This window comes from Zootoca vivipara, chromosome 16, assembly GCF_963506605.1.
Source record: "Zootoca vivipara chromosome 16, rZooViv1.1, whole genome shotgun sequence".
In the NCBI taxonomy this organism is placed as follows: domain Eukaryota; kingdom Metazoa; phylum Chordata; class Lepidosauria; order Squamata; family Lacertidae; genus Zootoca; species Zootoca vivipara.
Window position 1 is genome coordinate 10,760,264 of NC_083291.1, and position 12,355 is coordinate 10,772,618.

General features: G+C 44.5%; 1 protein-coding gene across 18 annotated transcripts in view; it reads right to left on the bottom strand.

The window, feature by feature from the left end:
* Positions 1-3,646: 3,646 nt before the first annotated feature.
* Positions 3,647-12,355, bottom strand: part of MPDZ (multiple PDZ domain crumbs cell polarity complex component) — a 122,747-nt gene continuing 114,038 nt past the window's right edge. For all 18 annotated transcript variants that reach the window (XM_060268886.1, XM_060268885.1, XM_060268903.1 and 15 more), the window contains 5 exons: positions 10,167-10,289; positions 8,681-8,785; positions 6,851-6,963; positions 4,995-5,118; positions 3,647-4,051 (listed from right to left, as the gene is read on the bottom strand). In XM_060268886.1, the coding sequence (XP_060124869.1) occupies positions 3,905-4,051; positions 4,995-5,118; positions 6,851-6,963; positions 8,681-8,785; positions 10,167-10,289 (612 nt within the window). In that variant the 3' untranslated portion in view covers positions 3,647-3,904. The remainder of the gene's footprint in view (positions 4,052-4,994; positions 5,119-6,850; positions 6,964-8,680; positions 8,786-10,166; positions 10,290-12,355) is intronic.

Sequence of the window (12,355 nt, forward strand, 5' to 3'; positions counted from 1 at the left end):
ACAAAGCTAATTCAGAATGAACAGTACTTCCAGAACAGACATTTCACTCACTCTGTAGTAGCTTCCTTGCCTCTCAGTAACATTACAGAGCCAAATCAGGTTATCTGCATCATGATTACATTGTTATTAGGAAGGGGGAAATGCCACTTTTATGCAAGGTGTAACAAAGCTGTAGACCATGGGTAGGCAAACTAAGGCCCGGGGGCCGGATCCGGCCCAATTGCCTTCTAAATCCAGCCTGCGGACGGTCCAGGAATCAGCATGTTTTTACATTAGAAGAATGTGTCCTTTTATTTAAAATGCATCTCTGGGTTATTTGTGGGGCATAGGAATTTGTTCATCCCCCCCTCAAAAAAAATAGTCTGGCCCCCCACAAGGTCTGAGGGACAGTGGGCCGGCCACCTGCTGAAAAAGTTTACTGCCCCCTGCTGTAGACTGTGAAAAGGCTTGCAATGGAAATATTGTCTAGACATGGAGGGGAACTGAACATGGTGGGTGTTTTCCCCTCTGCAGTGTCTCCCCCCCAAAAAGAAAATAGAGAAGAAGTCTACGTACCTAAAATCTCTGAAGGGGCAGCATCTATCACAGGAGGGAAAATAAGTTCACAAAATGTGAACCTTCCCTGCTTGGGTGAGTGTACAGCACGGACAAAGATATTGGGTGAAGGAAATTGGAGCGCTACAGGAGAGACCTTGGAGGCTGGGTGTTGTCAGAGGAGTAGGTAATGTTTTGCAGGCTACAAGCATAAAGACATGAGAGAGTAATCCTACATATCTGTTCAGAAGTTAAGCCCCACTGTGTTTAATGGGACTTAACTCAGGCTTAAACTAATGTTTGGCTTCTGAGTTATAACACGTTTAGGATTGTGCTAGCAGATGTTTACTTACTTATTACCTGATTCATAAACCTCCTTTCTGATAAATCCTCCATCCAACAAACAACAGCTCCTGTTTTTAGACTAATGCGTGAGTCTTCCTTGTTTACTCTCAATACTCTCTTTGAGCATTTCTCACACTTTCACTCCCCAAAACTGTGGGCTATTTGGGCCGGTTTTGTTCACAATGCTCAAAGAACTAAATTATGATCAAGAATTCAACATAATGGACAGTGGCAGGGATTTGGGACATTATGGGACATTTGTTCATAGGAAAGTTAGTACAACCTCTTACGAAGTACTTACTTTCTGCATAAATAAACTCTGAAGTGGAGCAGTGATTAAGAAGAGTATTCATCTTTCAAGTACAGGGTGTACTAGATATCTGCTGTATGTTCATGTATACACAACATAAAAACAAGGCATGGACAGACTTTAGCCAATCTATTCCTCTAAAAACTCAAACTGGATGCAACCCCTGGATTTTTCTACTTCTGCTGCTCAAACCACTGCTGCATTTTGCAAGTGTTCCCTATATTGCAGATTTCACAGGTTCATAAGACAAACTCTTGACAGTGTAAGCATGAGATCATAGGGCTGGCAGGGACTGCAGGGACCAACTAATACAACCCCTTCCCAGAAGGCTCCTCCAGCCTGGCCTGCTGCCACACGTTAGCCCATGTCATCAAGACCACTGGGTATTATACAGAGAAAGCAGATGCCAACAAGATGGCGGCTGGCTATATGACTCCATTATGGCTCACTGTTGGAGGGGCTCGATGGCAGTGCAGATGTCTTGTCCCCAAAAAGTTTAAAGGTTTAAACGCTGGGGTCTTCAGTTAAATGGATCCTAGACTGAGGCCTAGGAGAGCTACAATCAGCATTGGTAGTATATAATTGGATGGGCTAAGAGTCTGACTTAAAGGCATTACCTTGGGACGGGCGGAGGGAGACATCTATGATGACCCTCCAATTGTTGCTGGACTCCAACTTCCATCAGCCCCAGGTCAGAGATGTGAGCAATAGAGCCACAGATTTCTTACCTGTGCTTTATAGAGCCTAGGTGAGTGAATCAAATTCACATGCTTCAGAGGCAAGAAAAGGAAAGGAAAAGCTCCAGGTCTGCTAGTTCATCTCAGCTGCAGGAAGATCCTTCTTAAGCATAGCTGCCAAGTTCTCCCCTTTTTTAAGGGAAATTCCCTTATGCTGAATAGGCTTCCTCGTGAGAAAAGGGAAAACTTGGCAGCTATGTTCTTAAGCCCAAATTCCAATCATCATGGACAGGTGTCAAGAATGGCTCCTACAGAGAACTTAAGTACAGCAAAGTAGCAAGGGCAGCCCCTTGTTTCCTGCAGAAACTGTGTTGCCCTGCTGTTTCTTGCACCCTAAGAGGCTCCCAGGCACATGTGCAAAGACATTATGCATTTGGAGTGAAGACTGTAGCCGTTCTGATGGACAGGTTTACATGACAGCTAACTAACTGCTTTGATGAAATCTCTAGTTCTTGAGGTGGAAAACATTCTTGTAAAAGATCAACACCTCATTCCTTGCCTATTTCGGGAGTTCTGGAATTCTGCTTAGAGTCTTGTTAACTGTGGCTGCCTCAAACATCTATTTGGCATGCTGCTATACATACTTTCTTAGTTAGGCTTGCCAAATATTATAAGTCAGGTGCCACAATGACACAACTAGGTGCTTCCAAATCGTTTCCTTTAGATTTGTCTTCTAACAGCAGTGGCACACCTTGGCATTTCAAATTTCAGTGGCACCCTGTGCATCGCCCAAATACTGTATTCTCTCCCTCCCTCCCCCCCCCCGCCACCACCTCTCGCCTTCCATTGGAGTAATACTGGCATGCCTGCTTTGGCACCCCAAAAGCTCAGTGCACAGAGAGACCATACCAGTTGCCATACCCCTAGAGCAGGCACCCCCAAACATCAGCCCTCCAGATGTTTTGGACTACATTTCCCATTTTCCCCAACCACTGGTCCTGTTAGCTAGGGATCATGGGAGTTGCGGCCCAAAACATCTGGAGGGCTGCAGTTTGGGGGTGCCTGCCCTAGAGCCACCTCTGCTAACAGCAATCCAGTCAACTTTCCCATTTCTCTCTCTCTCTCTGCAACCATATAATGAATGCTTTAATTTTAAAATTAATTTAGGATTAGTAATTTCCACGATGACTGTTAGGACAAGTGTTTTATATATGGAGTTCTTATGGAGGTTTATTACACTCCAAATGAAATCTGGGCCGTGGCATTAAATATTGAAAGCCCCATTTAGTTTTGTGGAAGAATATAAACAGCTACACCACTGAAAAGCTGCAGACTCCCCAAAGTCTATACCTCTGATCCTGGACAGCATTCCTATCACCACCAGGGATTCCACAGGGAAGGGAGAGGAGCTGCAGTGTATCTCTGTGACCTTTGCAACAGACGGGCAATATTAGCACATATCCCATTCAGTGATTGGCATTTTGCTACCATTAAAAATAGACCAGGCAGTCCAATCCAGTCTTATGATTCTCATGAATATCCAGCAAGCTTCCAACATGACCCTTTTAAAAGTGTTGCTCCCTAGCAATAATATTGCAGAAAGGAACTTGTCTAAATTTCACAGATGGACAGAAAGCTAAAGAACAGTGGTAAACTTAAATCAGACTGATTGATACACGGCCTTGAGAGGTTCCTTTGTTGTAAGAGGTCATGACTGGCTAGCTGATGTTTGCACACATCAAGTGTCTCATTGATTCCTCTCCCCCCCCCATTTTGATTATATTAATACTGCTCTCAAGCACTCCTGCCATTGTCCTATGCTACAGAAACCAACTTCTGTGCCTTGACAGCAAGAAACTATTTCTACTGTGTATAAAAACAAGGTAATTTGTTGTTGTTGTTGTGTTTTCCACCTATGATGTCAAACAATCTGGCAGCTGCAGTGAGCAAGAGAACGATATAAGCATTCCCATTCTCTTTGCTTTGTGGAATGTGGACAGAGTTATTGTGCTGACCCAAATCTTCGGGGGAAGAGGGTTCAAGAGAGAACAGTCAGGGTCACCGTTCCTTTCGTCCTTTTCAGAATAGCCACCGCTTCTTCGTGCGTGATGCCTTCCAAGCTCTGCCCATTGACGGCAATGATCTGATCCCCTCTCTTCAGGCGCCCATCTTCTGCTGCGGCACCCTGAAATGACAAAGGAGCAAAGTACTGGATTGGGCCTGCAGCTTACTGAAGCACCGTGCAGCAACAGCAGCAAGCTTATACAGCAATTAAAAAAACAACAACAACACACGCACAAGTTGGGGTGATTGCTTTTGCCCCACAAGTAAATTAGAAAAGATATAAATTGAAATACCAACTGTATTTCTGTATTTGAAATGTTAATTCTGAGTAGCGGTAGTCATAAATTTAAACTAGCATGGGGACAAGCAAAGGAAGACACCTTCACCCAGGTGTGGTTCCCCTTTATCACATGCACAGCACAAAAAGGCAATGACCTATCCCAGGCATCCCCAAACTTCGGCCCTCCAGATGTTTTGGACTACAATTTCCCATCTTCCCCGACCACTGGTCCTGTTAGCTAGGGACCATGGGAATTGTAGGCCAAAACATCTGGAGGGCCACAGTTTGGGGATGTCTGACCTATCCCTACACCAGGCATAGAGACTGCGATCTACTTCCAGTATAATAAAACGGGGGTGGGGGTGATTTACCCATAAAAGCACTCATCCTACAGTCTGCATCCCTCACTCCTTCACACACTCTGCCCGCAGACGCAGGGAATCAAGGCATTCACAAAAGTGCCAGCAGCGAGGGGAAATAGCAACGAGGGTGGAACACGTCACGATCGACCAGGATCACGTGATCAACCAGTTGGACATGCCTGCCCTACACTAACACTATGCAATAGAACAAAATAACAACCCCCCTCTCTTTCTTCCCCCTTTCTTTCCTCCCAACTGCAAGAAGCCTACGACACTCATACCAAATGTGAACGAGCTGTGAAAAAACCTGTATGAATTGAAAGTGGAGACACTATATGTACTTCTCCTTGTTTGTTTGGTAACACAAGAAAATCTTCAGTAACAACTTAATTAAAAGAAAAAAAATTGATGTTGGAGCATACCTTTGCAAACACAGTCTTAACATAAATGGGCAGGTCTCCATGAGGACTTCCATACCCGCCTACGATGCTGAAGCCCAAGCCATCGGGTCCCCGATCCAGAGTGATGGTTTTATACTGCGGAGGTCTGTAAGGCAAGAGGCGGAAAGGGGAAGTCCAACAACAGCCACTCTGAACTAGGGAGGGGCAAATCTTTTTGCTCCAAAGGTCACATGAAGAGGTGACTGGTTGGTCACGGGAACATATGCCAATGGACAGGACCATTTTCCCCTCCCCTTTATTTATTTTTCTTGATACACCAAAAAAGGAAAACAAAACAAAACAAAAATGCAAACAGTGATAAAGACAATATTAATTACAAATCAATAAAGGAAAAAGTAGTCCTTGAACTATAGACCTGACCTCCCGTCTATTCCTTATTCCAATTATATATTATTTGTTGCCAGTACCCACTTTTATCATAAATTAACTAATTATTGGTTTATCTTAGGTCTCATTTTTCTTAAAGGTACTGCTGAAATGCGACAATTTAAGCTGCTATAGTTGTTTTTCAAATAAACTTTGAAAACTTCCCATTTTGAGACAAAATCCTGTTTTGGTTGGTTCTTTATTTTTTCTGATAAGCTGTCTAACTCCACAAATTCTGTTAGCTTTTGGATCCATTCATGAATAGAGGGGATTTCATCACACTCTCATTTTGTAGTGATAAGAACTCTTGCTGCCACTGTGGCATATGAAAAGATACCTTTCATTTTTTTGCAGGATATCCAAATCTGCAATCCCCAGAAGATAAGCTTCTGGTTTTCTCTTAAAGGAAATCTTTATCATTTTTTTGTAATTCTAAGTATGCCTGGATTTTCTTACATAGCCACAACATGTGATAGAAAGTGCCTAATTTGTCTCCACACCTCCAACAGTTGCTTGGGACGCTTTTGTACATCTTCGACAGTTTTCAAGGTGTTACGATACCATCAGTGTTGCATTTTTAGAAAATTCTCTTTTAAGACATTCCCCCCATTAAGATATCAGTTGCAGATACCAGTTTTTAATAATAATAATAATAATAATAATAATAATAATAATAATAATAATAATACCCAGAGGCCTATCTCCTGGGAATTATAGATTTGGATATCCTGCAAAAAACAAATGGTATTTTTCTATATGCCACAGTGGCAGCAAGAGTTCTTATCACAGCAAAATGGAAGAATACTGAAATCCCCTCTATACATGAATGGGTCCAAAAAACTGACAGAGTATGCTGAACTAGATGGTCTATCAGAAAAAATAAAAAAATAAACCAAAACAGGAATTTGTTTCAAAATGGGAGGTTTTCAAAGAGTATTTGAAATATAATTACAGTAGTCTGAATTCTGTTGCAGCATTCGAGGAACTTCAGTAATAACTGCAAGTTAGATATAAGAGTTAAGACATATTAAGAAAACGTTAAATTATGATAAAAAGTGTGCATTGGCAATAAGTAATAGGAAACTGAATTATGGAATAGACGGGAGGTCGGGTCTAGGGTGCTAAGACCAATTTATGCTGTATTGTTTGGCAAGAAAATTTTACGTTTGTTGTTATTTTTGCGTGTAATTGTGTATTTATGTTTTTATGTGTGTAACTGTGTATTTGTGTATTTTTTGTGTATTTGTGTAATTTTTTCTTTGTTGTTGCAGCATCAATAAAAATTTAAAATAATAAAAATAAGAGAAGAAGAAGAAGAAGAAGAAGAAGAAGAAGAAGAAGAAGAAGAAGAGGAGGAGGAGGAGGAGGAGGAGGAGGAGGAGGAGGAGGAGGAGGAGGAGGAGGAGGAAGAAGAAGAAGAAGAAGATACCAGTTTCAGCATAGCCACTCACCCCAAATCATCTTGAAAGATGCTGTTTGTTGTTAGCCCAGCAAACGAAAGGCTAGATGTTGGTGGGTCTTGCTGCTGGCTGGTAATGACACTGACATCTCCACCAGCTACAACCTGCAGGTTCCGTTTAAATATCAAGAAACGAATACACAGATTATCACATGAAAACGGCACGCAGAGACGTCCCATGTTTGTTATGGGGCAGGCGAGAGAGTGGAGGACGTCAGAATTCGGTGGGAGAGTTGAGCTTGTTATTTTCCCACTTGCTTCTGCTCCCTGCAAAATCCAAAGGATTGACCTGTGCATGTTCCTCAAGCCCAAGGAGCCTGAGCACATACAAGTCTCCACTTCACGTGTTGATCAGGATCTGAGGCTTTGGTATGTGCTTGCAAGGACACTTTTAAGATGCAGATGGAAACATGAAGCCACCTCCTAGGTGATTTATAAACACAATAGCAGCATTACTGTTTCTGGTTCCCAAGCCAGACAAATGGTGCCTTGCTTTGGATACAGACAGGGTTGTTCTTGTGAGAATGCGCAAGATTTTGTAGCAGGAAATAGATTAAAACTGATGGCGCAACATCAACTGAATGTTTCTGTGTCCTCCACTGTTTTTTCTACCAAATGCACCCGGAGAACTGTATAGTGTTTTGATGCCACTGACACTTCGCCAAATGCTTCCGATTATTGTTTTCTTTAATTCATACCTGTTTGTTTCACAGACAGATTTGCACCTGTGGTTCCACTCAGAACTCTTGAGAGCAATTGCTCTGTTAAGGCTCACAGATACATTACCTAAAAACATGGGGGTCAGTGTTTGTGTGTGTGTTTTTCTTCGGCGCAAGCTTGCCTTTTTCTCTTACTGACATGATTTTCATTTCCTATTTGGTCCCACCCATGTGCTTCAGACAGGTCAAATTTATTCAAGTGCTTTGCAAGTTTAACATTTCTTCAGGGCCCTCTCCGTTGTTTTTACCGATCAGGTTTTTTTTTTTTTTAAAGCTTGAAACACTTTTTCAGGATAGTGCTGGGAGGCAACTTTGCAACTGCCACAAAGGTAACTTATTAGGGCTGTGTGCAGCTTCTGTGGCTGCAAAGAGGAATAATTCATCTCCACTGAGCCTGATGCTTAGAGGTTGCACATCTAACCACAGCAGGCTCACACCTATGCACACCGAGACATATAACCTTAATGTCCTGTGCTTTATGTGGAAATGTCCTAAAGCAAACAGGCCTGAATTTAGAAAGAACTGACAAGTTTCCAAATGTACCCATGGCTTTTGGACCATCTGATATCTTGAATGCCCGTGAAGATCCAATTATGGCTTGCATGTGTGACATAATGAAATAACCTGGGCTCCCATGGTTCAGAAAGTAGTATTTGTGCTTTGAAAGCGGTTTCGATTTTCCGCCCTCCTGCTACCAGCCCCACAGTGGACTGGGCAAACAGAAGTTCACACAGTGGACTGGGTAAAGAGCTATTCTCTTTAACAGGGAATTGCTTGCCTGTTCATCCATGTGATCAGCTGCTAAACACCTTCCGTTAAGCTTCCACTTCTCCCCTATGCATATCATTGCCTATAATTGCAGCCCAAAGCTGTTTCAGGAAACACGTTGGTTACAAACCGTGTGAAAAACAACAACAAAACTTACATCAAAATGTATAAACCATTCAATGGACAAAATATATTAAATTACAGCCACTGGAAGCTAAATTCTCCTCAGACCCTCAAAGGCTATAATTTCTGTCCTTGAAAACAAATTTTGAATAAATGTTCTGAATAGCTCTGCAGGCAATCTTTATTTTTGTCTCTGTTTCCCCCCCCCTTACCTGTATTTCAATAGTGCCAGAAGCATTTTTTAACAAGCTGACAGCCTGAGAATGAGTCATTCCTTCGGTTGGTGTTCCACAGATGCTAACGATCCTATCCCCTACCTGGAAAACAAAAGAGGGAAGGGTGGGGGAAGAGAAGTCAGACCTTGATGATATCAAGTCGGCCTCTTGAAAGTCACTGGGCAAGCAGGACTTTTAACAACCCCCTTCCCATTTCAAGGCAAGTTTGAAACTGCTTCCCTGAGTATGTACCGTGTTTCTCCTAAAATAAGACGTGCCTCTAAAATAAGCCATGGCGCGATCTTTTGAAGGCCAAAAAATGTAAGACATCCCCCCAAAATAAGACGTGTTGGGGGAGCCAGCGGGACGACCCAGAGCGAGCCGGTAAACGCAGCAGCGCGCGCTGCGCCGAGCCCCAACACAGCGGGAGCCCCAGCACAGCGACGCGCGGAGCTCCGGCTGAACGGGCTCCAGGACCCGGCAGCGGGCGGCGCGCGAAGCCGCAGGACCCGGCAGGAGCCGGCAGCAGCCCCAGCCGCGCCGCGCTGCACTGCGTGAAGCCCAGGGACCCAGCAGCGGGTCCTGGGGCTTCGCGCGGCACGGCTGAGGCTGCTGGCTCCTGCCGGGTCCTGCGGCTTCGCGCGCCGCCCGCTGCCGGGTCCCTGGGCTTCACGCGGCGCGGCGCGGCTGGGGCTGCTGCCGGGTCCTGCCGGGTCCTGCGGCTTCGTGCGCCGCCCGCTGCCGGGTCCCTGGGCTTCACGCGGTGCGGCGCGCGAAGCCGCAGGACTCTGCAGGAGCCGGCAGCAGTCCCAGCCGCGGCGCGTGAAGCCCAGGGACCCTGCAGCGGGCGGCGCACGAAGGCGCAGCACCCGGCAGGAGCCGGCAGCAGCCTCAGCCGCGCCGCGCTGCGTGAAGCCCCAGGACCCAGCAGCGGGCGGCGTGCGATGCTGCAGGAGCCGGCAGGAGCCGGCAGCTGCCACAGCCGTGCCGCATGAAGCCCTGGGACCCAGCAGCCTGCTTTAAATTTTCACCCATTCATGCAATGTCTTAAGATTTCTGAGCCAACCAAGTGGGAGGGGTTCACAGGTTTTTAAGCGAAGCCTTACAGAATTCGACACCATCCCTTCCAAGATGTTCGATGTGCTCTGCAACTGGGGTAGTTTCAATGTGGGAATGGGTCAAGAAAAATAAAAGACCCTGCCTTTTTCCTTTGAAGGGAGTTGAGGGAGTCTATAGCCTCTCTGGAATTTGCCACACCATTTGCTAGACATGCCCCCCCCCCACCTATTTGTCAACCACTTTAACTTACAAAGCCAGTCTTTTAACTTTTATACATAAACAAATAAGCAGAAACAAGAATGGCCTACATGCTAAGAAGTTGTTTCCATCTGCGATTAACAAGAGGGTGAAAACTAACAACTGAAGTTGTTATCTTGAAGATGAAACATTTCATTTTCAAGGTTTTGTTTTACTCTTTTCTTACCCTCAATTTCTGAGTTTGAGCTGCAACTCCATTAGGATGCATCATGGCTATAAAAATCGGAACATCTCCAAGAGGGCTTCCGACGCCACCAGCAATACTAACTCCCAAGGAATCTGAAGGGCCCTGTTACACACAAAGTCAACAACAAGGACAAAAAAGCTATTATTATTATTATTATTCAACACACGAATCGTTTTGTGCAAGTTCTATAATCAGAGCTGACAATCACTGTTGGACTCCAACTCCCATCATCCCCATCTATGGCCAAAGGCTTCCCATCTAAACTTCCACCACTACTTCTCCTCCTCCTCCTCCTCCTCCTCCTCCTCCTCCTCCTCCTCCTCCTCCTCCTCCTCCTCCTTCTTCTTCTTCTTCTTCTTCTTCTTCTTCCTCCTCCTCCTCCTCCTCCTCCTCCTCCTCCTCCTCCTCCTCCTCCTCCTTCCCATCTGACTGGGTTGCCCCAACCACTCTGGGCTGCTTCAAACAGCCATAGCAATACAATACAATATACTGAGGATAAAGCTAAATGCTTAGCACTACTAAATATGTTCTAGAGGTTTACAGCAGTAGAAGTGACAGAACGGATACATAATCCTTTAGCCACAGATAAGGCATGTGAAGCAACAGGCTTTCTTTTTATTAAGAAAAAAACCTGAGCAATGTTAGAAAGGTAATCAAATAACATATCTCAATTGTCCCTGCTTTTTTGTTTTTTGTTTGTTTTTTGCAGTTTTTGCTGTCACCTGGTTATCTTGATAACAGATTAAAAACTCCCCTATACAGGGCTGCCTTCAGATGTCTTCTAAAATTCAGATAGTTGTTTATTTCCTTGACATCTGACAGGAGGGTGACCCACAGGGTGGGCACCACTACTGAGAAGGCCCTCTGCCTGGTTCCCTGTAAGTCCACTTCTCACAGTGGAGGAACCACCAAAAGGCCCTCTGGGCTGAATGATGGGGGTGGAGAGGCTCTAAAGCAGGCATCCCCAAACTGGGGCCCTCCAGATATTTTGGCCTACAACTCCCATGATCTCTATCTAAGAGGACCAATGGTCAGGGATTATGGGAATTGTAGTCCAAAACATCTGGAGGGCCGAAGTTTGGGGATGCCTGCTCTAAAGGCATACAGATCAGCACAAACACTTTGAATTGGCTTGATTCAGCCATGTTAGCATTTCATTGCCATCTTCGTTCTATTCCTACTGCCCTAATTCCTTGTAACCAATCCAATGAATCCCAGTCTACTGTATAAACAAACATACCCACATTCATCAGTACACCGTTATCTGCAATACCATGTGGGGTATTTGTTTTGTTTTGTTTTTAATGTGGAAGTAAAAATGCAACAGCTATATAAAGAAAGCCAAGCTCCCTCTAGTGCTTCTTTGCACGTACAACGTCCAATCTCTGAGCCTGCTGAGAGGGAATAGTATGGCAATCTGTGAATCTTGCTGCCTTTAGCATTAAGTATTTAATGGCTGCAACTTTGCACAGCCTAATAGGCTTGTTTTCTGTGAGTTTTTGCTGCTGCAACTGTATCCCACATCTTCTGTAGGAGCTCAACGTGATGCTTTATTAGCCATTGTATTAAGCTCAAGGATTTTAATGTCAGCATCTCAAGGCCCAGATGGCGTGGGGCCATATTATCTGAGCAGCTGCATCTTCCTGCATGTTTCATAGTAACTGCATTGCAAAGCAAGCATTCTTGTCAGTTAAAGTTTCCACACTGGAGAGTATCGCGTATCCAGTTTTATTCCTCTCGATGTTTTGGGCAGTTTAAAACCTTTATTTAAAAGTTAATTGCAGGAAGCGGAATTTGAACACAGCTCTTGCACCCTACTTTATTCTATTCCTTTTATGGAGCTCAGTGTTTGTATGTGTTTTGAAATGATCTGAAGACTCCTGACAAAGACCAGGGATAGGAACAGCTTTGTAAATAGCTGTGGATGCTCAAGCGAGATTTGGGCTTGTGCTTCTTCCACAGCACGTCCATCTCCATGCCTTCTGGAATGGAAGGTGCTTACAACGGCAGCTTGTAATATGGCATGGAAGGAAGGGGGTCTGGGATTCTTTGAAAGTAGGAAAGCAACAAAACCAATATGCCCACTGGACATGCCTCAGCTTTTCAGAATGCCAGCAGGAGCTCTCTGGTTTCCAACCAAAAGCACGATATAAATTCATAATGCAAAT